General features: G+C 41.9%; 1 protein-coding gene across 1 annotated transcript in view; it reads right to left on the reverse strand.

Annotated features, from left to right (window-relative positions):
- Positions 1-1,707: 1,707 nt before the first annotated feature.
- LOC141967405 (uncharacterized) overlaps positions 1,708-27,078 on the reverse strand; it is a 34,757-nt gene continuing 9,386 nt past the window's right edge. Inside the window, exons 2-7 of the mRNA XM_074921167.1 lie at positions 17,172-18,163; positions 10,732-10,783; positions 10,529-10,631; positions 9,108-9,271; positions 4,998-5,243; positions 1,708-4,366 (exon numbers count right to left, since the gene is read on the reverse strand). Of these exons, the coding sequence (XP_074777268.1) occupies positions 3,629-4,366; positions 4,998-5,243; positions 9,108-9,271; positions 10,529-10,631; positions 10,732-10,783; positions 17,172-18,163 (2,295 nt within the window). The 3' untranslated portion in view covers positions 1,708-3,628. The remainder of the gene's footprint in view (positions 4,367-4,997; positions 5,244-9,107; positions 9,272-10,528; positions 10,632-10,731; positions 10,784-17,171; positions 18,164-27,078) is intronic.

Raw genomic sequence — 27,078 nt, forward strand, 5'->3', positions numbered from 1 at the left:
CCAAAAAAACCCCAACAAAACCCCAGACAGTTATGAGTAGGATGCTTTGTTAACCAACTGCTCTTAAAGAAAGGTTAGATTTCTGAGAGGAAACCTCAGTTTGTGTTTCCACTAAGAAGTTACAAAGGTTTTTTTCTTGCTGAATGCTATTCTGAATCCTCAAAGTTAGAATGCAAAAGCTGCATGTGAAATCTTTTGGATTGTTTTCCCATTGAGTCTCCATTCTCAACCATTTTAACCACCTGACAGTAAGAAACCTAGGACACAGGATTCTTATCAGCTTGTAGAGCTTCAAGCTTTTATTTTGAAGCTCTGTTTCTACAATGAAAAAATAGGGAATGCCAACATATTTTCGTCCTTTTCAACCTAACACGTTGGCTAGAGGGATTGTCTAGTATATTCCAGAATAATTTTTAAAAAAGCTAATATTATTCAAATCCAACTTTACTGAAAAGAATACTCCTTCTGTTTGTTGGCTCCATAACATTTTTTGACATTTTTTCCCATGCAATTGTGATTGAAATTATTTTCCTCCTCTTCAGCAAGTGTTTAGCATGCTTATCCCATTTGCTGCTTAGTTACAGTATGCAAAATAGCACAGTAAACTGACTACATTACCACAGAGGTAAAATTGAAGGCCAAGCCCATGCATGAGTTGTGAGGTTTTCTGTCATTAGAAAGTGGCTCCATAGCTCTCAGAAGTAATATAGCTGTTAGCAACAAAATAAATGCCATAAGTAATACTATTTAAAAACTAATCCTAGTCAATATTTACAGCTGAGAGTATTAGAGCACTTTATTCTGCCTGGAGCTTTCAGAATTTCTTAAATTTGCGCTATGAATTTTTGAAGAGTATGGGTGGAAACTGTTTCTGTTCCTGGGAGGAAAAAACCAGAGCAGAATTTCAAAACAGCTCCTTTAGCTGTAAGAGGAAGAAAATATTTTAGAAGTTCTTTGAAGCTACAAAATAAAACACAAATGCCTCTTTAGCAGTTAATTTTAGTGATCTGCCTAAAAAAATCATGAACATCAAAAGTCAAGTCAGGAACCTAAGCTTATGTCTCCTATAGGTTGTGCTTCTGGCTCTTCAGGGCAGGCCAAGAGCGAGGGGCTGGTCTTTGTGTACCTGCAGCATGCACCAGTGAGGCATCAGGCTTCAGTGTCTTCTGGTGGCAGAAGACATCGCCTTTGAATAGTTTGGTATATCAGCCACCTTTGTTCTAAGAGTAAGCGCGTTGTTCAATATTGCATATTCTTCAAGAGGAGGGCCTCTCTCTTGAGACATATATATGTATGTATGTAGTCCATGCTGAACATATGATACCTGATTTAGTGTCTTGTGTAGAATTGGCTATATACCACTACAGCAGGCAATAGTGAAGAGGTACACAGTGCTTTCACAGCTTTAGAAAACGCCGTTTGGTTACACAGAGAGGTAGTAGAGGAAGCTGGTGTAAGCAACCACCTCATTACCTCACTAGGTTAGTGAGGAGAAATCAAACAGGATCTAATCCTCAGGTTTGCTGACGGGTGCAGCAGCTTTTGTGCTATTTCCATTGCAGCAACTGCTAGGGAGGTTGCTGTGCTGGTGTACACCACGTGATGGACTGGTGCTCTGAGGCAATGCCTGTATGACTTAGGCTTTCAGCAAAATAAGCAAAATAAATGTCACTACATTGTAGAAATGAATAGTTAAACACACTTTTATTGAAAAAGCCACTTTTTCCAGCCCTTCAAATATAGCTATTGTCAATAACTGAACACAAGTACTTTTCAGAAGTAGATTTTTAGTACTTCAATCTTTAGAAATGTAGTAAGTAACAGAACATTGACTGAATTACAATGTATATGAATTTAATGCAGTGGAAGTTGTTATTAGAGTACTAAAGACTTCTAAATATTTTCTTAAATCATAAATATATTAACTCTTCCCTTTGAATCATGTAGCATTAATTTAAAAACAACAGCAAAAACAACAACAAAAAAACCCCAACTTGGAGCCAGACTTTTGTGCTTCAAAACTACTCAACCCAGTCTGGTAATAACAAATATGGAGACTTGTTTGCTGTACGTGTTTGAGTCAACTGTTAAAGGGCACATATGTTTTTGCTTCCACCACTACCAGATGCAAGGCTTCTATGTCTACGTAGACACGTAAACACAAAATATAAAGGCAAAACCTACAATCTTGTGTTGCCTATCCTAGACATTAATAAGTGGCAAATGGAAGCTGTAATAGCAGGTGAAATCATAAATAATTCAGCTAAATATTTCAGGAATCAGACTGAAATGCCTTCACATAGAAGGATTAAGATAACTCGATGCACGCTGTAGCTAATATTGGGGAAGACTTGTATGGAAGATTCCCTTCTGACACCTGTTTTATGATATAACATTGCTTTAAAACAATGTACTGTGTCAGCTGCAAAATACAGCTTCTTAGGGAATTTATTTCATTTAAGAAAGATTTTTTTTTTTTTGCTAAGTTGGGGGATGAACATGCAGGAGTCTCTTGCAAAGATAGGAAAATATCACCAGGAGGCAATTAAAATACTGATGGGGTTATTAAAGGCAATAGGACTAGCAGGCTTCCCTTTGGTTCAGTATTCCGTTGAATGCCCTGGATCGGTAATCAGGGAGGCACAGCCACTTAGTAGTTCGTTTCTAAAGAAAGTGAGCACTCAAATTTTGCCCCACTTATTTGTATCTTTTAAGTCTTGCCTGCTAAAGGAAGGGAAATAGTTCTCTAGTCAATGTGCGTTACCAGCAATAAATAGCTGGTGGATATAGGATAAGAGCAGCTGCAAGTATCCAAGTGTTGGATGCTGAAGGCTATTCCTAGTATTTCAGTGTTTTCGTACACATGCTTCTGTTGCCATGAGGAGCCACTTAAAGATGTGGTGGACTGAGGTGTTTTAAGCCTATGTAGATCTAATAAAGATAAAGCTACATGAGACTTTTATAGAACTAGCATCCAGTATTGAGTTGCTCAGCTTGTCTGTACACTTCTCTAAAGAGTTAGGATATGAGATAATCATAGTCTTTAATATTAGAGATGCTAATGCTTGGTAAACTTTGTGCTAGAGTGCAGAAGTTATGAAATGCTTAAAATTAAGTTTACAAAACTGTACGCAAACATGCATGATTGAATTCTTACCCTTGGCTTGGCAAGGCTTGGATTGTACAGGCGTAGCTATAAACAGAATTTAACTCATAGCTCCCAACAGAAAGACTCAAGTGATACCACAGTAACAGAGGACTGATTTACATTTCAGATATAAACCACGATGTAACCATCTCAGATGACTTTCATTCCTCATTCCAGAAAAGGTTTTCTGCAGTCTGAAGTACCTTTTCAGAGGATGCTTGCTTGTATAAACCACATCAAAATTTCATGCAGCAGAACAGAGATGAGGTTAATGAGCACAGGGGGAAGATGGCATCTGTGCTGTGCTATGGTACGTATCCTTGTCATCTCAGTCCCAACGGGTGGGAAGCAGAGACTGCTCTTAACGGAGTTGCATCCATCTATGACTGCCACGCTCATCTACTTGGCACAGCTTCCACTCTGGTCACGTCCCTGTTGCCTCTGTTTTTGTGAACCGATGTTTCAGTCTTTCTGAGGGCATCACTGGACTGAAGCTTGGCATAGCGTAGGAGCCGCCAGGGTCTCACAGTTCTGAGGGGTCTCAGTAGTAGTAGCATCTACAGCTGATGAGCTCTGCTGGTCCCTAAAAGAGCTAGGGGCCTTCACGTGACCTTTGTATAAACTAGGGGATTTTGCCCAAAGGGGAAGATTTGACGTGAAGCTGGCAGAATTCTTGCCCTCAACAGTCAGAACCGCTGGCTGTTTATCTGGCACAGCTGGAGCATACACAGCATTTTGCTCTGACAGATGATCTCCACATTGATTAAGATGTTCTGCTAGGACCAGAGGCTGCTGATCGTCCCCTTCTTCCGAAATAACAAAAACCGGTTTGTTTTTATCTGTTTCTACCATGAGCTCTTTTGTTTTTGAACCATTGACCAAGTTGATTTTCAGTGGATTGGAGCTCTCTAGAAGATTTTTGGGGCTTTGGCTGTTAACTGAAGATGCTGCCCCTAGATGTCTTGAGGGATCCAAGGACCTCACATGTTTGCTGTCAGGGGAACTGGCTAAAAATCCAAAATAAGGATTCCCAAACCTGGATTTCTTCAAATTGCAGGAACTTAGCTTCCTCTGCCTTTGTGCAGACAGAGTGAGGGGATATGAGGCATTACTGGCAGATGAATCAGAGTAAATGGTCTCTGATGCTCCCTCTATCTCAGTGGCTGAGATTACCTTTCTAGTTGGGACACCTTGGGATCTTGCAGCTGTAGGAAAACCCTGTGCAAAATAATAATAAATTAGTAGACATGCCATGAAAAGCTGCTTTCTTGAGAAACTTTGATCCCAAAGGAACTACAAGTTAAAATTCCTGGTTATGTCAGATGTGAGATGCATTCTTTAGCAAAAGCCTATGTTATTACCTTAAAAAAGAAGAAACATTCTCTATTAGCTTTGTAACAAGCTGTTGGTTTGATGATTACAGTCAGTAAGAACTAGATATCCCTCCCACACCTACTGATTCTTCACAGTGCAATAGTAATAACTCAATTAAAATGAATTTAAGGCATAACCAGGGGAAAAAAAGGTACATGTCAGAACATTCAATGAGATAATATAGTCTGAAGGCACTTTTTCATGTTTTTCTGGACTGGGAATCATTTCTTAACCAGGTGCTAACTGCTGGGAAATACATCTTCTTAGCACTTCAGGAAAGCCTGAATAAATTACAATATAGTTAGGCAAAAGAGTTTCCCATACACCAAGCAAGATGGACTGAGATGTGTATCGCATTGCAGGTTGGAGAGGCAAAGCAGTAGACCAAGGGGAAAACATGTCCCATCAGCAAGCAAATGGGGGTACTGGGGCACAGACCCCGACCATCATGTCCTCCTCTCCTTGCAAGACTTACACTGCTGTCAACCAGCTTTGTGAAGGGACTGTTGGTGGTCCAGCTACACCATTTTTTCTGTAGCTGTGGTATTGGAGCCAGGAAGTCATGGAAAGTGCGGGCACTCCACGTGCGTTGTCTGGGACACTGATTTTCCAGCTGGACATTTCCCTTCTCAACAGCATCTGCTCCTGCAGCTGTGTGATTAGAAGTCAGCCAGTCAGACACAGAGGCTGGGCTTGTCACACTTCTTTTTAGGTTTTTGTCCTGAAAAGAGTAAATAAAGATCATTTACACCATCTTTCATCAAAAGGTTTTAAAACAACTGTAAAAATATGCAGTTAGTGCAAGACACTGATTTCTTCAGTGGTTCTCAGGACAAGACACAGGAATCCAACTTCTCATTCCTCGTCCAGCACGTTGCCTGACGTTCGCTGGCTTCCATGGATCAAAGTTTTACTTTGCTTCCCCAGTTTCAGGTTTAACAATGAATTGGGAAATTTCAGTTACATAAGAAACAAAATTGTACCATTGTCACTAACCAAATACATCAAAGATCTACAGCTTTAGTTTGCTGGAGATATCTGACAGATCAGAGTAGTAAACTTCACTGTGTAAAACATAAGTCTTCCACTCTGCTTGGCTCTTGGAAGGCTCCGGATGTGTCTGTCTGGGGAAACAAGGGGAACGGGGCCCGCTGAAAGAAATCCAGAAGCAAGCAATGAGAGAACCAGAAGTCTCAAAAATGCATGATTCCAGAAGTAATTCACTTACTGAAGTGGTGCTCTTTATTCTATGTTAGGGAAGAATTTAGAAAATAGAAATAAGTAAAAATAAAGAAAAAGGGATAATCTGTTCTAGGTGTCTGTGGTGAATAGAACAAGAAGCAAGAGACCCAGACTGGAGCCGAGGAGATTTTCAGTTCACATAAAAAATGCTTTGCAGGTGGAAAACATGCTTTACCAGTAGAACAAGACGTCCAGACAGGTGTAAAATTGCCATCGTTGGAAGGTGAGACCACATTAAACCACTGTTACCAGCTCTCTGTATAAGCAGAATTGATCTGACATGGGAATGAATTAGAGACAGCTTCTCAAGATCTCTTCCATACTTACTTTATATGTTGTGATGTTCCATTTAAAATCACAATTTTTATTGTTAATATTTATGTGGGTTTAGAGCCAGAAAAGTTGAAGAATCCCTGACTGTCCTATGAATCTCCTTTTGTTCTTACTAATACTTCACCTGTTATTTATACAAGCCTCCTGTTCCACAACTCTATATGTATTTTTAATTTTCAGCTGTGCGAATATTGTCATGAGAAGAATGCAAAATCCACATTCCCAAAGTTTACATAGTCCTTAAAGAGGGTCTGAAGTAAATCCCACAGTGTCCTGGATTTAACAGTCCTGAGAAACCAGAAACTTGTAATTTGTTATTTCTGAGAAACTGAATCTCTCAAGTTTCCGCAAATCAAAGAAACTATTTAGTTAAAATGTCATATTGGAAATGGATGGGCAGAGAAGCAAGAACTCAGCCACTACAGCAGAAGAAAAAAATCTCAGTAGGAATCTGGGAGAGGTTTCAGGCTCTGGATAAGGGTTTTTTTCAGTATTAAGCTGTTAGTCTCAGATTTCATTAAAGTAACAATCTTTATTTATAAATTTATAAGCCAGCTGTCTTCTCCTCAGAAGCCTCTTCAGGCTGTCTTGGGATTTACTATTCTAATATTATAAGTACCTCCAAACTGGTGTAAAAGCTAGCCATGGGTTTTGAGATAGATATACTAGAAGTAACTACAAAGATGAATGATGTGTTTTCAAGATATTTGAAAATGTTTTAGCAAAAAATGTTTCTTAAACCTCCATGATAAAACTCTTTACTCAAACCTGAAACTTGCAATGTCTGAATAGATGTCAGAGGTCATAGTTATAAGTTAGACAAAGGCTGAATGATGACTTAAACCAAACGGGACTTAGAAAGCCATGACCCTCCTGGAGGACACCTCAGAACCATCTGAAAGCCATCCTGCTCTCCTTTTCCTTACACTAGTCCATGTACAGAGACATGTGTGTGTTCTCCCAGCTCTTGCCTGATGGGATTGATTTCTTCAAATGGGTTTTAAAAGTTAAAAAGCAAAATCCATTTTATTACTAGCTCCTGCCCAGCAGAGCTGAGGCTCACACTTACTGGGGGGCACAAGTCCAAGTGGCCAGCCACCATTTCTCAGTAAAAAGATCTGGATAGCTTTCTAAAGGAAAGCTCCTTATAGCTTGCTTTGTCTAGTTGAGCATTTGGGGTGAGGTGAGTCTGATGGCTTTATTTACTGTACCATAAAGGCTCAGGATTTCACACATCTTTTCACATGAGGATAATTTCTTAGCTCCTGCCAAGAAAGCAGCTACAGACCCATGGATAACTCATCCTACTTGCCTCATGCTGGTCCACAAAACTATGCACCATACCCTCTTCAGGGCTCAGGGGCTAAAGCCAGGAGCTGGCTGACCAGCTGCATTTTACATCCTAAAAATACACATTTAGAAATTAAACCATAAACATATTTATTTCTAACATCCAGTAACTCAAGCAGCCTGAAGAGATCCCATGTGAGTGCAGGTTTGTAATTAGCCTGCTGAGCTCAATTTCCACCCTCCTTGGAGAGGATAGTTTTCAGCTGTGGGGAAAGACTCCGTGCTTTTAAATGGGCCCTTTCACTCTTCTTGTGTAGGTTTTCTGCTTGTTAAGGGATTTGGTTGAGAGAATTGACTCACTTGTTTGCAGCATGGACATCACTGAGAAGGAGGTGTCTCTTGAGTGAATAATATGGTAAATCACTTTAATTCTTTGGGCTACTTTCACTTAGAATTAACTTAACACTAAGCTTTTTATTTATATATACATATATATAAATTTTCTCCTACAGACTGCTTGCAGAAGGGATGGTAGAATAGAAACGTTTTTCTTTAAGTGTATTTGTTCATTCTGACTAGAGTAGGGAAAAGAAGGAAAAGGGGTTTTCCCTCTGTCTAGAAGCTGTATTTGTGTGTGATTGCCACCAGGTGAAGCTCTCTCCACTGGTAAGAAGACCAAGGAGTGCAGGTGTTCAAGGGTGCCCAGTTTGGGCACCGAAACAGCTCCCAGTGTCCTGCTCTGCAGAAGGTAACGTGTTTGGGCAAGGAAAGGCACCAGAGCTGTTTTCCCTTCTTTCTTTCTGTTTATCAGGGTGGTCAACTGGAGGAAAAGCTTAGCACATGTCTTATGCTAGCATAGGAAAATCCTGACTAGCCTGGCCTCCTGGCTAATTTCCTAATCAAGTGCAGGGATACAGAATGCTTTTGTTTTGTAAACTGTGACAGAAATATTACACAGACTGTCCTGGGGCATGTGAGTTTCTTGTGCTGGTTGTTTCTTCTCATGTGGGGAAAAAAAAGACAGGGCAGTGGAGAAGAGAGTATTGACCTGGGAAAGGCTTTCAGACGTATAGACTTGTAATGAATGCGCTCTGTCAGGCACTATGCTCAAGGCTGAAGAGGTGGCAGCCAGACCTGAGACTTCTGAGTTATCATCTGTTTCTAAACAAATAATTGACCAGCAGCACAGGGGAAAGAGCTAAAATAAGAGAGAATTTACTGAACTGATCCAGGTTTCTGTGTGTGCATTTGAAAGGACCTCAGTGCTTCCACTTGAAGTAGTTGGGTTTTTTTGGAGCATATACTGTTAATTTTCACATCAGCCTGGTGAGACAGTTAAATAATTTTCTGACAAGCTGAGGAGCTGAGTAACTTCCCTGACCACTTGGTACTGGTGGTCAGGAGCAGATCTTTCAGTTGCTACAAGTGATGTTTTTAATGGAACGTCATCTTTGCCAATTAACATATTTCTGAGGGCTGGTCCTACTGCTCTGCATTATCACCTATTCTGCGCTTGCTCTTCTCAAAGCTGGGAAGATATTGGCTTGGGGGGCCACAGCCCACATCATTTGATGGCAGCTCAGCTGAAGGGTTCGAACTGCCTGGTTCAGTCACTACCTTTCTTGCAAAGTGGGCAGTAAGCATAAATGGATAGATATGACAAGTGTTGTCCAAGAGGGGCATCCAGTGGCTTGCTAGTGATGCCAAAGAGCATTCCTACCTGTATTCTGTAGGTGGTAAAGCTCAGCCCGCTGGCCCCAGGTCCAGCAGATATAATAAACACTTCATCACTCCCAGTCTCGGTGGTCACTGCGGATATGGAGGAGGGCACATCTGGGTCAGTGTCCTGAGGAGACCGTTCTGTGCTGCCTCCGCAGGAAGTGACTGAGTAAAGAAGAAAATCAATAAAGACTGCTTGCAAGAGTCCAAAACATCTGTTCCCGACTCCTCCATGACAAACCCTCCTCCTTCTCTCCCCAGACAATCTAGAATAGGCTTTGGCTGTCTGTCACACCAGTCAGAACAAAATTCAAGCCAACAGTTTGCTTGTCTGAAACTGCAAGCTTTTAAAAACAAAAGGGAAGGGGAGGAACACCCTTGGGTCTGCTTTCTAATAAAGACAGATCCAAACTGAAATCCCTGATACTAAACACACAAGATTGTGCTGCAGATCAGAAACATGCAGATTTTCTCAACTCATCCTTTATTTGTATTTACTCATCCCTGTTAATATTGGGAGCTGTGTTTTTGCTTAAACCCTAGCAATGCTGCTCCTACAGGCAGCGTTATGCTCCAGGACTGCCACAGGGGTGTGTGTGTGCATGTGTCCCCAAAGCCTGTCCATCTGGTCCATGCCAGGAGAGCTCCGGCCACAACCTTCTCCATGACTTTTCCAAAGAAGGAGATGGAAAGCTGACATGGTTGAGAGCACAGAGTTAGCTTGTTAGGAAGATCCCTGTGGGAGAGCCGTGTGTAATGGCTGATGGTTTAGTGGGAAACCAATGGTGTGTGGCAACACAACATGAAGCAGCTCCCTGTTGGCCTTCACCAACCAAAAGGGGCACCGATACAATTCATGTGTTATGACTCAAAATTGCAGCAAGTTACATTATCTGCAGCTCAGCTGGGGGTCTCTTGTTCTTGAAATATACTGTGAGGTAAATGTCATGTAAAGAAGTCTCATCCATAAAGTTCTTCAGAAAAAGTTAGCTCCAAGAGTCAAAGTTGTCCAAAGCCAATGTAAGCACTGTAAAACTCATCCTTTCCAGACAAGGTTAGGCACATGGCAGGTGAAACTCTTCCATGGTTTATGGATCCTTGTAAGTTGTTTGTAGCAGCCTGAACCCAACACATTTGCTCTGCTAACCCAGTGTCTCTGCAATGCCATGTGCTATGACAACTTTTGTTGGCAGCGTCCTGGAGCTGTGCTTGTGTGTGCTCCTTGCCAGGGGAATTACCCTACCAGCGAGGCGGGAGAGCAGCAAGGAATAGTTCCCACAACAAAGGCTTTCTGCTGTGAAGTGGCTCTCCAGCTGTGCATGGGCGAGACAGCGAGGAGGACTGCAAGGAAGAAACGATCTGATTAACTGGCCGGGGGCTACGGGGTGCCCTGACCTGCTCCCGCCACTGCCCCGTGCTTACCCGCCTGCTCCCGGCTGACAGAGTGGTTGTTGTTTTCATTCTCCCGACTTGGCACCACCAGCTGGAGCTCATTGATATCGACGGCGGAGTTCTGGATCCCATTCTACAACTCAGAACATGCCCCAGTAAACATCGTCAGATAAACAGAGCAACAGCCAATATGAAAGAGAGAAAGAGAAATTGCTGAAGCCATTAGCACTAACCTCCTGGTCACTGCATGCGTTGGATGAGCTCCTTTTGGGGCACGTTCTCTGCCTGAAAAGGAGAGACAGCAATAGCAACAACAAACCCACGAGTGAGTTAAAGATCCACGAAAGGGAAGGTCTCAGTCTCAGCTGTGCTCATCCTGCAAGGGGCACCCAGCAGGTTATGAGCTCTCCTGCCTACAGGAGCATCTAGAATACTTGCCAAGACTCAGGGCAACAAGGCCAGTTAAGCCAGGGGAGAAAATGATACACTCATGTAGTGGAAAGCTAAAGAAGAGAAGGACCTGTCATCTTCTTCCCATGATCACTGCAAAAGCAGGAACAGAGTTCAAACCTCTGCCAAGTCCCACCAGGATCCCACCCCACCAGCTGCTCTTTCACGTCAGTAACTAAATAGTGGGACTGAAATCCTGACTTTGGTCTAGGCAGTAACATCATTCTTACCCTCTCAGACAGAATATATATTTCATCTGTGTAGCCAGTACTACATGCTGGATTGTATTTAGCAAACAGAGACCATTAGATATTGTTCATTTGCATGAACATTTTATTAAAAGACAGCGCCATGGCAGATGATTACTGGGTAAACATGCCTTGGCTAAAGGGAGACAAAAGCACGTTCTTACCCATTTTTTACACATTTTTACTAAAACAGATTATGAAACAACTAGTGTTATTTACTTTTGGATGAGTAAGTCTTAAAGATGTCACAAAGAAAGGCTGGCAGTAATTAATTCAATAATGATGGAAGCAAGTGTATTTTGTCTTTGTGCACCGCAGCTCTCCATGGGACAGTGCAGAGATATGTGGGAGCATTAAGGCACTGACCAGATAGGATGTAACCTGTGTTACTGTTTTCCCTACTATCTCTGCTGTTGGCTGACATTTATCCTCTTCTTGTTAGAGGGGTTGGTTTATTTTAAGGCACTTATTTACCTCCATGCAAGGTTTTTTTTTTTGGTGGTGATGTGTTGCAGCCAAGATTTCAAGATTCCAGTCCCCATTTTATCACTGTTTGTTTTTAAGAATGGGGGCTCAGAGGCCGCCTGATGAGCCTGGCTGGGAGCCAGCGTCTGCTCCATCTCGGGCCATGGTGGGTTTCATTCCTTCACCGTATCATTGGATCTCTTAAAAAATGTTTATTGACTGACAAGTGAATTGAGGGAGGAAAAAACCCATGATGTGCCCCTAGCGCTACTCCTAGTGAATACAGAGAAGACTACAGAAAAAGAGGAGAGCGAGCTGGCACTTGAGAATTTAATCTAGCAGAGGTCTGGATGGATAGATGTTACTCCAGGAGGCACAATGGCATCGGCCACCACTTCATCTTCTAGGGGGAGCACAGGACTAAAGCAGGGAAGGCTCTTCCTCAATGTGCTGATTCAGGAAGGGGGAGCAGAGAAGGGCTTCCAAGTAGGAGTGATGTTGCCTTATCAAGCAAGATCAACCCAAGTAGGAAATACTTCAGAGTGGAAAATGTGTATGTAAATATTCCACACATACATACACCAGGAGCTCTTACTGGGCACCAGAACCATTTCAGCAGGAGTGACCTGGCAAAACATGCCCCCAGATAATGAATTAGCGTAGTAGTCAATGCATTCAGGTAGATGGTGGGAAAACTATGTGTAATTCCCTGCTTTCTCCACATTGCATTCATTTTTAAAATCTCTCCACCTTGTCCCAACTCTTTCTTGACAAAACCCATAACAAAAGTTTAATCAAATCTGATATATTCCTATGAAACATTCTTGTTTCAAATAACTGGCATGTTACAAGCAAATTTGTTAAAATATTCCCGTCCAGGGATTAAAGAGCACAAAGGAAATGTTCTCCTCTAAGAAAACATAACTTGGCACATATTTCTTCCACACTGAACATCAAATATTGGCAACCCAGACTTTTTAGTTATCTGGATGGTCTCACTTTTGGGCTTGTTATTTGAACTTTTAGCATGACTTAACAAACAAAATGTTCGAGTTCTCAGAAACACAAATAAAAATGTGTTCCTTGGATGCTTGTATACAGCTGTCCCATTTATAAGCTATTCATATTCTCCAGGACAAAGCTGAAAAGATGAAATACCCATTTTAAAAGTCTCAGCAACTGACAGCTATGATAAACTATGGATAGACAGTGCAAGTTCTGCATTAAGAAACTGAAGTACTTTACATTCATTTGGCTCCTTTCCTGGCCATTCTTTATAAATGTTGTTCTTTAAAATAGTTAGCAGGCACTGTAACTACCTTGAAATCAACACTGCAGTTTGGCAGCATGAACCAAAGGGAGAGTAAGGTGGCCCCGTCAAGGATGTGTTCTGTGTGAGTATGGTAGAATAAGTGAGAAAAGAGAAGGAAAAGTCTTGTTATTCCCAAAGAAGGGAAGAATTAAAATAATAATTTTTAATAAGAATTTAAAAATGGTAACGGGCTTAAATGTCCCCATTTTAACTTTTTCTTCCCTCATCACACTTTGGGTATTGAGTGAGTGATTTCCACTGAACATTTTGATTTGCTGTTAAAAACCAACATACACAAAGGATAAGAGTTTCTAGATTTGGTCAACAATTTTGGTGGAAACTTGAGATTTTTTTTTTTCTTCTATTCAGAGCTGCTGCCACAGCATCTGGAGAAATGCATTCGTTAGGAGAACTGGGGATCTTAGTCTTTCTTTAGCTCATTCTCTGGCTACATCTCCCGTGGCACACTGCAGTACCTTGCCACCAAAGAGACCAGAAATTTAGATCAGTGCACAGCTCATGGATATAAAACAGCCAGTGTGCAAATATATCAGTTTCCATAATTTAAAAGAAGTTGTAATTTAAAAAAAATTGCTTCAAACTTCTCAAACCAAAAAAATAAAGTCTGTTGGCAGCTTTGTGAAGATTGTCTTGTACTCCCCAGCAGTCAGCTCCAGCTAGGTCTAGCTGTCTTAGGTCTCTAACTAAACCAGCCTGATGTGTAGAGGGACAGAAATGGAGAACACAGCCACAGTAGGCAGGGAGAGGTTTCTGGGTTGTGCCTAACATGAGGATGGCAGAGGAGAGGTCTGGTTTTGGCCCAGAAGTGATGAGGATTCTCTAGGAGGGCATTACATGACAAAGGAAAAGTTTCAGTCCAAGGTGACAGTCAGGCTGCAGGCAGTGACTGGCAGGGCGGCTTGCATGGAGAGAGATGGCAGCACATGATGACTTGATGGAATAGCTGTACACGTAGGGGGTTGTAATTGGAAACAGGTCGTTGGCAGGCTATGTAGATGTAAAATGCAGTTGCAATCCATGGGTTGCAACCATCGAGCAAAAGTCTGACTGCATTGGACAGGATTAAAATTAAATAAGGTGGACATGTCTGTTGTTCTTGGGGCTTGGGAAAGAAAATAAAAAATACCCCACTACTTGAGCCAGGCCTCATGGCCAAAAGTAATTAGAATTATTGGCCAACTAACAACTGAAGCTTTCATTCCCTCCCCAAACAGCAAACAAAAGCTGCAGTGTGGCAGAGACTTGGAGTTTCCCCAGAGAGCTTTGCCCTGGCTGAATGCAATGAGCCCAAGCAGACACTTGGTGCATTGGAGTGGCAGTAGTTGCCAAGCCCATCCCTGGCCATTTCTACCCCTGGCAAAGGCAGAACTTGCTACTCGTAGCTGAGCAAGAGCAGCAGATAGAAATTGGGAAAAAAATGCAGCTAAACCTGGTACCAGAGGAACAAGTAAAGTACAAAGAGAAAAGATAGTGGAAGGCAAGTTTACAAGGCCAAGAGCTTGAAGGTTACTATTGGAATCCTTTACAGTGGCACACTCCAGCCAGGATGAGTATTTCCATGCCTCAGAGAGCTGGTCACATTTCTGAGCATGTTGCGTTGTTAAAGCATCTTTATTTCTCCCCTCAGCCCAGCCCTTGCCATTCTGACATTTTCTGCAGTGTGGACAGACTGGCTAATACACATTTGACACCTGATTTCAAGCCCCTATTTAGGGCAAGAAACATAAAATAGAGCTTGGTGGGCTCAAACTAAAAGAAGTATAGATGTGCTTAATGGCCTCTGCAGTCTTATTCTGAGCTGCATAAAAATCTCACAGCTGGGAAGTGTAGGCGAGCTCCAACCAGCTCCAGCAGGTCCTTCCCCAGAGACCAATATCCTCGAAGCAGTTAGCCCAGTAAAGAGGAAAAAATAAAAAGATTTCCACTGCAATACAAGAGAGGTTACTCAGCACAGGTCATGGTATCGCTTCTACATGTGTCAGATCTCACTTAAATGCTTTAAGTCTGACAAGAAATAAAGTATTGTAGTCAAGGCCTCCCTGGGATAGCATGTAGGGAATATAGGCAGCTGGGATAGTAAATGACCTTTCAAGAGGCTAAAGGAGTAGGGATAGTCTCTATTTATATAGAGGCAATAGCTGACTGAGGTGTATGTATCTTTCTTTAGAAAAAGTTGAGAGCAATAAAAAGGCCTAAATACCAGTGTTAAAAGAAGTGAGTTTAACCCTGGTCCTGTGCCATAGGACCCCTGGTAGGATGAATTTGCAGTGACCAGAACATACAAACATTTGTGGGGGGAAAAAACGCATTCAGGTTTTTTTTCTGTTGATTGGCAAGAGCAGAATGTTACTTTATTTTGTAAACATCCAACAAGCAAAAAGCCAAATTGTGCAAACGAGCAGCATGGCCTAACTTTCTAAACAGGCTACACAGAGTAAACTTCAGCCAGTGAAATCTCAGATTGCCGGTGTACTTTTTGGTTTGAATAATACTCTGCTTCATGGATAGTTGCAGTGAAATTAAATAGGGGTAATGGAGAAAGAGCAGCCTACTCAACATGTGTATCAGCCCAGACTGCTGCCATAGCAAGGGAGCATGTTTCTACCTCTTTTGAAGATTGGCAAGGATATAAAAATAAAGTATTTGGTATCTGGAAGACATTTTCCACCAGACGTTTTCCTTTAGAGCTAGCAAAAAATTGTGGTCTAAATTAGTGTTCTGCAAGCTTTTTGAAAAGGAAAAAGGTTAGTTAGATGTAACACATGCAAGTTTAACTCTTACAGCTATGAAAAGCTCAGGCCCTGAAAGCAGGAATTTCTAGATACAGCAAGAAAGATTATATTTAAGCTTCACCACTTTGCCCATATTCTCTTATACCCAGTATCATGGCCTGTATTTTGTATTTATTCAGCAAAAGTTAGAAATGCAGCCTCCAAAGGTACACGGAAAACAAAGTTGCTCTATCAAACCGATTTCAATGACTAGGAGTGGCTGGGTAATCCTGAGACTTTTGGGTTGAAGGATGCATGACAGATGAGGCAGGGGATGCAGGAAGAGAGAAGACAGACCGGTTGCATGCTGCCACTGGGAAATGAATGCTATTACTGATACCCAGTCACCACAGTGGAGCTCAGCAAGGAACAGTATTTGTTTCAGTTTACCTGATGTTTTCACTGAAGTCAAAAGATTTGAAAAATACTGTTTATTTTGACAAACACCTGGGGAGCTTGGGCTCTGTCTTGAATTTGTTGGAAGGAAAAAAAAATAAATCACTGTTTCTACAAAAATGTTTTCACTAGGAAGTTAGTAAGAAAAATGCAAACATATGCTGGGGGATGGAGAAGCTTTTTCCTGATAGATATAGAGAAAAGAAATATATAAACTAAAAGCAATTGACTGGAAAGGTATGCTTTTCCCACTGGCTGGTTTGAGCTATTTAACTAGTTAGCATCAGGACCTGGAAATCAGCAACCCAGCCCGACCATCAGCTCACTTGACCATGTCATTCTGGATTACATTTTGGGATAATCACAGGTACTGCGGCATGGCTCTCGGCCCTTCCCTCGCTGTCAGAGGGATGTGTAGATGACTGCTTAACACATGAAGTGCACTGGAATGAAAATGGAATGCACAGTATCTTGGATAAAACATGCTACAGGCTGGAAAATATTATTTCATATTAATTCTAAATTAATTCTAAATTAATACTTTTGTTATTATTTACTCTTCTGCAGAGCATTAGTGATGGTTAGAGTCAAAGTGTGGAATCACTGTGAAAAGATGCAATGGCTGTCAGCTTAGCTTGCTCGGGAGGCACAGGGAAGGATGATCTTTCGGTTCTGCATTTGTCTGTTGGCCAGTTAATGTCCCAAAACTGAGGTTCAAAGGCACCACCGCCATTGAAACAAAATAATTTCCAAGAAAGTCCTCACCTTTCAGGCATTTCTGCAGGAAAAGAAAAAAAAAGGGAGGCACAGGAGCTGTAGAAGTAGGAAAGAAAACCGAGGAGCCTAGGGCTGGAGTAGTGACTGGCATTGATCTCTGTATCCACACGCTTCACTACATTTAAAGGACAGCAAGCATTAGCAAAGCAAAGGAAACATAACTTAGTTTTCTGGACTTTTTCCTGTATGGATAATATCACATACTTCAAAGGCTCAGATATGCATCATCTTACCTCCAAGCTATGCAGAGGGCAGAGAGCAAAGCAAGTGCAAAGAAGACGGTCCCTGTTATAATTGCCAGCATCATCATGTTTTCCTTTCTCTCCTGCCTCACAGCATCTACAGTGTTAGGTTCAGTGATGTTCTTGTATTCAAAGAGCATTGCAAAGCCTCGGCCCCGGTCTGTGGTAGTGATCAGTTCCATGATAACCTCAACCATTTCCAGAGATGAACCAAAGACCATGGTCTTGTTTAAAGGTGAATTTGGTCCACAGAAGCGAGAAGAAAATGTGATGAGATCAGAAACGTATAGTACGTCATGGGGACAGACATCCACTGCTGACTGTGGGCTGGAGGAGATTTCCACAGGCAATACTGTCGTGGGAAGAGTCCAGGTCTCTACTGTAACTTCATCTCTCTCACTAGCAGCAAGGTGGGCAAGCAAGATTTTCCCTTTCAAATCTTCTTCTCTTTCCAGGCCACTGGTATTTTGCCTCCGCATTGTGGCACTACCAGCCACAGGGAGTGGCAGTTCTTCTGGCTGAGCCTTGGTCATCACTTTGGGTTCCTTCATCTGCTTTGACTGGTTTTCTTCAGATGCTTGTTTAGCTTCATCTTTTTTTGAGGCTGATCCTGGAAGTTCATCCACATGACTAGCAAGGTCCTTTGACTGATCTCCTGTGCTCAGATTCTGAGCCACCTTTGACATCCAGGTCTGGAGAGAGGGTTTTGTAGTATGGAGAGCAAAGTCCAGGTTTTCCTCAAGAGAAGGTACGTCCTTATTTCCTGTTTTAGTGGGGGCTGAAAAGCCTCCCCAGGGGGGCTGAGGTTCACTAGAGCTCTCAAAGATGTCAAAGTCAAAAATTTCCAAGATAAGATGGGTTCTCATGGGAATGAAAAATTGCCAAACGCAGTGTGTCCCTGGGTAGTAGTTGTTTGGAAAACCTGGTGATAAAATCAGGCCTCTTTCCATTGACTCCACCACTGCACCACAGGAGTAATACACCTGGTAAATAAAAGAAATAAACTTAGATCTTGCAAGAGATTATATACAGGATGCAGTCTGCTAGACCTCCTGAAGGTCCTACTCTTTTCTTTTCCTTCAGGGACTGGTATAAAATAGCCTGGAGAAAGGAGAATTTGTTAAGCTTGTACAAGTCTATCTTCTACTTTCCCATTTGGAGCATTAATCTAATATTTCTAATATGGAAAAACACTCTTGTAGACTACAGAAGTGTATAATGAATGATGAAACTCCACAGAAATATAATCCAGATGAGTAATTCACATAATTCTCACTTTCTACTACTGAATATAGTAGCATCCATTTCTACTGTTGGGTAACATACAGCTTTTTGACCACACAAATGTGTTGTCTTAAACAGCTGGTTGTGTGATAAAAATCTTGAGAAGCTAAAATAAAACCTGCGTCACCACAGCATCTTGAACTCTGTGTTATTTTCATTACAAAAACATTTTTTAAATGTAAAAAAAAAAAAATACCCCGGCATTTATCATTACCCATGATTCATCCACCCAACTCATCTTCTGTTTCAAAGACATTCAGCCCTATTTACTTCAATACGTAGTAAAATCTAGGTGATTTTAATTGGGTAAATTGTCTCTTCTTCAAATGCAAAACCTCTCAAAATAGTGATAGCAGATACCAGCTCTCACTAGTAAATTAGCAATAAACATTTTATATAACACAGCGATAGTCCCATGTGAAATTTGCTATTTCTTCTTACTCCATAAATAGCCTTCGGGCTCCAAAGAGGAAGGAAGTCCGTAAATGGCAGCACTAACTACCATGCTGCTGCTTCTCGAAAGGTACATGAGATTGCTTTCACACATCATATTTACAACTACCTTTTCCCAAAGACACTCTCGGAGCCTTTTTTCAAGATTCTTTCATAAATTTGTAGAGCGCAGAGCCCTCTCTGTGCCTTGGGCAATTGTTTTCAAAAAGGGGAAAAAATAAGTCAGAAGTACTTAGGTCACAAGCCCTGTCTAGGAGCATGCATTTACAACTATTAATTGGAAAAGAAAGGGAATGCCTTGGGTTTGGGGTGTTTTGGGTTTTTTTTTGGAAATGATTAGTCATCTTGGTCTGTTATCTATTTAAACACAAAGCAAGCTTGGCAGTAGAACAAACAAAGCTTATGAAGTCCATATAAAGCCACAAAGATCAAAATACTCCTGATTTTTTTTTTTCACTTAGTCCCTCCCCTTGGCTCATATTGAAATGGAAAGAAAAAAATGCAATGCCAAATGTTAAAAGCCCTTAAATAAAAACAAAAAGCTAGATCTGTTCTGCAAGGCATGACCTTTGTTTTCCAGCAGGTGCTGTTCATATTCTGAGTGATTTCAGAGTGGATGGCAGGATAGCAAAAGAAAAGGACCAAAACAGCAGCTTGGGTGGAAATTGTATTCTGTATTCAACTTGAAATCCAATCTTTGACTTTTAAAAGTGTCATTTAAATCAAAGCTTATGTTAATTATAGTGAAATAAACCACAGGCTTCTCATTTAAGGCTGGACTATGGCTTGAAGTCTCAAGTGGAAAAGAAACCATATTCATGTGCCAAATACATACCATTTTCTGCCTAGTGCCTTAGGAGCCCCACAGCATGTAATACCAAAGTAAATTAATAGAAATCTACTGATCTTTTCTCTAAGAGGTAAAATTTTGGGGTTTAGTCTGAATTAGCTAGTTCATGGTAAAAACCCAGGTGAAAAAAACAAAACTTCATGTGAATTTAAGAGGCTACAGATCCTAACATTTAGATCCATTTGATAATTCACATCAGAATTACAGATAAATTTGTTGTCATCTGGATTTTACTGAAAACTAGCTGGTTTCCAGTGAATATGTTCCTCTTCCCTCAGGGAGAGGATTGCTCCTACACTTGGAAGAAAGAAAGAGGGCTTTTCTGTGACTTCTCTTGTATTCTTTCCTTCTGTCCCAGAATAGCAGTGCAGACTTGCCTTTGTCCCATGGTAGTCTTCTGAGTTCACTTTTAACTAAGATATTTGCGTATCAAGAAGCAGTAAATAATGCCTAATTTTTCAGCTAAAATATGTATCCAGTTTTGGAGCCAGAATGTGCACCAGAACTGCTGCTATTGCAGGGTGGTACTCCTGGATGTGGGAGGATTACAGAATGGCCCAAAACTCCTTAAATTAGCAATGATTGAGGGTTGAGATTTTATTTTGAGGAATATGTGAACTGATCTAGTTGTCTTTTTTCAGACACTGAGAAGGCGCTTGGAGGCGTTCACAGCCCCACCTCTACTACCAGAAGACTTTGTTAACACCCAAAAGCAGCAGCCATCAGTTCAGTGGATCTTATGGGATTAATCACCAAAGTGCTGAATGGGTAAGTGCATCCCCCCATAAATCCCTCGCCCCCGCTGTCAGGATAGGCTCCCTTTCCTGCCTTCATTTTCACTTGAATCTGTCATCATTTGGAGAGAAATAATCTTGCACACTCTGTGTACATCCAATGAGTCTCAGATTCAAACTCAAATGCCTCTTGTTCCCCTACGAACCACGTAGTCACCAGTTGGCTGCAATATCTAGTTGAATCCCAGCGGGTACCCTGCATCCCCAAACCTCGGCAGAAGGGATTTGTGCAACACGTGCATTCCAGAAATATGGCTCAAAGGTCACAGCAGTGGGGGAACTGTTCATTTATTATGGCTTGGGAGACTGAAAAGATTCAAGACTTGCTCTGAGACCAGGAAAAAAACCCATAAGGGACAGGAAATGCAAGGCAGATCCAAGGCAGGGGGAGAAGGATTTCTGATTAATTTATAATCCACAACTGAATGACTGACAAAACTGTTTAGTTCATTTGAATCATCCATTATGAAGGCTGAGTTTCATCAATTAGACACAGATGTTCCCTTCTGTAGCAAGTTATAGACTTGTGGGCTTTTGACAGAGGCATGCAAAAAAAATTAGCACATTTTTAATCTTTGCAAATGATAGGTGGTTGGTTTTTTTAAAAAACAACACTTGATATATGCCCACATCAATTAGGTCAATTATGAGCAGGGAGAACCAGATTAGCAGTCCTGTTCATCTGCTTTTCAGTACTTCTCACACTGGCTAGGAGTCCCAAATGTTTAAAAATAGTTGTGTTGAGCTGAACCTCCAGCCTGCTGTGGTCAGACATATACCCAATCTGCCTTCTGAACCAGGATAACTGGGGAACAGCATTTAATAGGTTGTAGAGAAGAAGTAAATCAAATCTCAGCTATTGCTTCTTCACCAGAAACATAATGGTTGGATATTTCAGAAGATGACAAAATGTTGCATTTCCCTTTTTCACACTACAGAGCCCACTCAGAAGCTTAAATCTATGCCCATTACTAAAAAATACCCCACTGTCACACACTTACCCCCTCCGGTGCTGACATTTGGACTCTCTAGAAATGAGTAGTTAATATTGGCATCAGCTTTGAGCTACTTAGTTAAGATATACATATGTAAGGAGTTATAAGGCCTGTGCACCAGGAAACACAGGGCTAAGGAGTACAAGAAGGACCTTGTGCTAGTGTCTCGTAGGTGATTCTGGCAGTGATGCCCCGATGGTGGGATGAATGCTCTGCTGCCCTCTGATGTGGAGGTTTGCAACAAACCCATGGGTGATGCAGTTGCAGAGAGCCTGGGATTTTTTCTTAAGCATAAAGCTATGCTGGGCTGGAGCAGATGTGGCCACAAGTGACAGCAAGCCATTGTTCAGAAATCTCACCGCAGACACTAACGTCTGGTTCCTGAGGAGCACCGCCTCTCAAAGAAAGAGCAAGCCCTTGACATGTAGGGGTGCAGCCAGTATGTGGTTTCTTCAAACTGGACACCATACACCAAAGAACTCTAGAGAAGCAGGTGGCACTGCTGAAAAGCAGAATTCCCATGCAGGAAAGGGGAAAAATAATTGTTTTGGCCAGATGGGAGTTTATTATAAGGCCCAACCAAGTATATGCACAGGAAAGAATAGTTATCATCATCTGAGTAATATAACCCTCAACTCTGCTCTCCACTCACACAACACTAAAAAATGTAGCCCTGGAGCCTCTGCATTATTCCAGTAGGAACACTGTCAGAGAATCAACATGTTCTAAGAGAATCCTGCTCACTGTGAGAATAATTTATTTAGCAGCACTCGTTCTTTAATCACAATTACTGCCAAAGAAGGCACCAGATGAGCTAGATCAGAAGCACGCACGGAGGCAAGCTCTTAATTTTGCCAGTACAGGATAAGTTCTTGTGGCACTTTACATCAAAGCCAGGAGACCCTCCTGGCTGCTTCCACCAGACCAAAGCCACACTCAAAACCTGCAGGAAGGTCTTGCAAAAAGCCATGAATGGCAAGTTGTGGCAGCCCCTAGCTGGTACACGAGTGCCCTTCAGTGATGGGTACCAGCCTTTGCCTGAATCATTAGAAGCAGGCAGCGCTCAGTTTCTGAAGCTTCTCTGTCCTGCCTCCAAGAGACAAATGCTTCTGGCATGAGGTGATGCTGGGAGCCCAGAGGGAGTGCGGGGAGAATGCTGTGACGTGTAGGTGGTAAGAGAAGGTGATAATGGCCACCTGTTTTAGCTTGCAAGCACATAAGCTCTGCTGAAGAGAAGTGAAAACAAAGTGATGCAAGGTCCTGACTAGGGAAACCCTCAACCCGTTTGTGCTCATAGTTTTTGCTGAAGCTCAAAAAGGTGAAGTAGTGATAAATTTTCTTCATTCATGTTAATGCTGGTTACAAGGAGCTGCTGTTTGCAGCATCCTGGAGGGCACTGTCTTGCTTGCAACCCAAAGGCTGTTTATTTTTAAAGTGTATTTATTTCAAAGAAGAGGAAGAAGGACATCCTGTCTTGATGTTTGTCATTACTCTGTGAGTACAATCTCAGATTCTCTGGTTTGGCACCTGTCTGATGTAGTTTGTTTTCTTTTATAACATACTCACCCAAGAAATAGCAAGTTCTTTTGGTGCATACCTAGAATCAGAGTGAAAGCCTCAGCAGAGGAAACTGGAGACACATAGCTGAGCCACTAAATTTCCAAGACATCCTCAGGGGCCAGGCCACACGCTTAATAGAGATACCCAGTTGCAGGGTTGTAAGGAAATGATGTACAAAGATCTTAACCCACTTTGCCCTCATTAATGCCTTATGCACATCTCAGCTTCTGTGCATTTCTCGCATGTATTTCTAGTTTCAGGCAGACTTAAAGATGTCACTTCGACCCTTTTAGAAATGACAGAAAAGGAATAATGCACTGTATTTCAGACTGACTGAACATTTAAGAGGTGTTGCATTTATTAGTCTTTTCAGGAAGAGACGTGTATCATCTCCTTATCCAAGTTAAAGGGCTTTTTGGTCTTTGCTTGAAGACTGTACTAGAAAGACTTAATACAAGAGTAATGAGAGAAGGTGAGGATAGAAGCTATTTATGCAGACCTTATGCCCTTCAAAAAAATTACTGTGAAGTCAAAATACTTGATTATGATCCTGCAGTCTTGACCAAAAGATTCTTTTATGTTCTATCTTTTCCTGTAAAATAGCCCCACTACATAAATGATCCTTTACTGATTTTTTTTTTTTTTTTTTTTCAGACTAGGAAAGAGAGAACCCTTCCCCAAGTGGATTTTTTTGCTTCATTTAAAAAACAAAATCCGCTGCAGCTGCCTGGTGCCAGAGCAGGACTGCAGGCGGTATATGGCAGTTCTATAGTAGCCTTCTCTTGTCAGCCTACAGCTGATTCAACAGCAGCCACAGAGATATGCAATTAGTTTCTGGACAGAGATGGATGCTGTCTTAGAATCCAAGATAGTTCAGTCTGGATGACTAAATTTAGTCATCTGAGCTCACTGTAGTATCAGTGGGGTGAAAATCCAGCAAGCTTTATTTAGGATCCCTCACCCCTCCAAAATTAAAAGCATATTATGTGCACACATGCACACACATGTGTGTTTCTTTCAAAGAGCTGGCAAAGCTTTGAGACTACCTCACCAGCTCCTTCACATGTTATTCTGCCCCAGGGACCTCTTTAAAACTCTGGCTCCACCAACATCTTTGCAGTAGCTCAAAACATGTAGGGTAAGGTATGGTATCTCAGTTACTTCCCCCTTCTCCCCTCTAAACGTAGGAGATTCATTCTGAGTTAAAGATTACTCAGACTCACAAGGACATTTGAACAGAGCCAACCACCTGGAATGAAATATGAAGTGGCCCAAACTTTCAGCCAGAGCGGAAAGAAAATGCTAAACTTAGGGTTTTAAAAAGAAAACGAGAAGGAAAAAGGGAAAGTGGTCATTCCACAATCCCAGTTTAAGGGGAAAAAACAAAATAGACAAGTCTTTACTTGCTGACGTGGCTGAAACTAGCTGCAAAGCTACCAGAAATACAATTCTTGTGGTTCCCAGCAAAAGCCCCAAGTTCTCCTCTCACAGTATTTCCAAGTTAGGGAAGTCTGAGCTTTTTGGATGCTCATCAAATACAGGATCTGAGGAAAGACTATCCCAAGAGTAAGATGTAAAACTCCAGTCTGTTAGTTTAAGAAGTGGCCACATTTACTTCACTAGCTGACTGATCTAGAGATCAAAGCTAGTAGGACTTTTTCCAAGTGGAAGACAAAGTAAATCGGAGACTTTATAAAATTAGCACTCTACTTAATTTTGCATTTTCAGCTCATCTTTGCATGCAAGGTTTATTTTCTTTCATTAGCATAAACTAGATACAGCAGCAGTACTTCTAACCTATTTTTCCACCTGGCAGCACAAGAATTCCTGGAAGTGCCTTGAAATCCCCATTTCCCCCTCTGCCTAATTGCCTTCACTGCTTAAAGCATGAGGCAACAGCAAAAGAAGAGTCTCCTGTCCCATATTAGGGCAACTCTTCAACTATCTCTGGAGGGTTGAAAGTAGCAGACCTGCCAGAACTAGATCAGGACATGGGATTGACAGAGTATAACAAAAATTGTCAACACTTCACTTAGTTTTTAGGAGTTTCTCTGTCTCCTTTTTCCAGTCCTTAACTGTGATTTTTTTTCCCCAATGGATCTCCAACAGAGTTCTCAACAATTATGGGAGTATCCTGTTTGCTAAGGTGTCTCCCTTGCCCTGCCAGTAACCCTGTCCCAACACAACCCCCTATACCACACACTACACATTCTCTCCTTGTTCTCTGAGAAAATTCACATAAACAAGCACTGAACAGGGTTCAGTTGTGGGACTCTGAAACTAGGCCGAGCATACATTTGCTTTTAATACATTTATGGTATCAGAGCAGTTGCACTCATGTTTTTAAACAAGGGTCTAATATTTCTTGAAGTGAGTGCAACCTGCTGGATTTAAGCAAAACCAAAACTGCATTTTTTAACAGATGCTCTGTTATTTCAGTAGTGGGTAGCAGCCGTTCCACCACATGAAAGTGATTATGGATGTGACATTTCCACTCTGAAAATCCCATTTTCAGGAAAGAACCCGACTTGTCTTATATTTCTTCTTGGCACACATCAGACAGCTTCACTGGGCCCTATTTTCATATCTCTCACCAAGTTTTCTATTGTTTTTAACAGTTTACAGGACATTTGAAGAGAACAAATATTCAGGTAGGAAGAGACGGGGACTATGAAAGCCTGTTGCTGCAGGAGACGAGGGAAATAAAAATATCGTTAGAAGAGTAGAGGAGGGAAGCAGGAATGCAGTGCAGCAATTAGAGGAAAGAATGCAAAGTCTGAACGAGACTTCAGGACTGAGAGGCCCAAATATGCCTCAGACTGTAGGCATGCTATTTTCTCTTATTCTTCCCATATGTGACTGCTGCAGCTAAGCCCTGAGCTCAAGCGTCACAACAAGATTGCTTGGAAGGCACTGCTTTATTTCACCAGAGAACAGACAACCTTCTCCTCGCTTTTTAGGGAAAAAAAAAATAATCAGGGAGGATGGTAGCGTTTGTATACCCTTGGACAAAGGCATGTAGGTTCTGTCAGGATGGAAAGAGGCTGGCAGGGCTCAGGATACCCTCACCTGCTCTGGGTCTCCAAGGCCAGCTCCTAGCACCTGCCTGTGGATGCAGCATTTCCTACGGCAACTTGCCAAACTGTTAGGCAGGCCATTGCCACAACAAATCTCCATGAATCAAAGCAGCTGCAGAAGAAGTGGCAGGAGAAGGTCAGCGATCTCATTAGAGCCAGGAGGCCCAGGCCCCCCAGCCACGGCAAGGTCCCAGCTTCACAGCTGCAATGTATTTTGATACCTGGCCTCAAGCAGATTGCATAATTGCACCATGAGGTCACCATCCCTCCTCCTTGATCCTTTCTCAGCACAGGAGGTGGGGAAAAGAAAAATCACTAAAAAGCAAACACGGGCACTCCAACAACCACCAGGCACAGCAATACACTCCAGTTTCTGTGGAGAACAACAGACCTCCTCATTTAACTCCAGAGATGTAATGCCTTTTTCTCCTTACAAAAAAATGCTTGTTCCCAGAGACACAAATAGAGGCTGTTTTCCGAACAATCACCCTTGGAACAGTACAGCTTTCCATAGCATGATCAGCAGTATATGCAGTCTTGGCATACATTAGAACTTGACATTTTACACTTGCCTTCAGAGCAACCAGAGGAAAGGCAGCCTGATGCTCTGCCACTTTTGGGAGCTTCAGGTGAGAAGCAAAACCAGTTTATCCTTATTAGGCCAGAGATGTCAACCTACTCTATACTTAGGAACAATGAGCAGAATTTTCTGCAGTAACTGCAGATATTTCGAGTACCTGATGCAAGATTCCTATGTAAGGTCACCCAGCTCTGGGTGCAGGGCTTTGCTGGCTAATTTGGCTTGCCTCCCTCCGCAGACAAAAGCCAGAGTTGTTTCCTGCAGAGGGAAATTCAGAGCAGGAGCTAGAGATGGTCTTAACATCC

This window comes from Athene noctua, chromosome 17 (genome assembly GCF_965140245.1).
Source record: "Athene noctua chromosome 17, bAthNoc1.hap1.1, whole genome shotgun sequence".
Taxonomy (NCBI): Eukaryota; Metazoa; Chordata; class Aves; order Strigiformes; family Strigidae; genus Athene; species Athene noctua.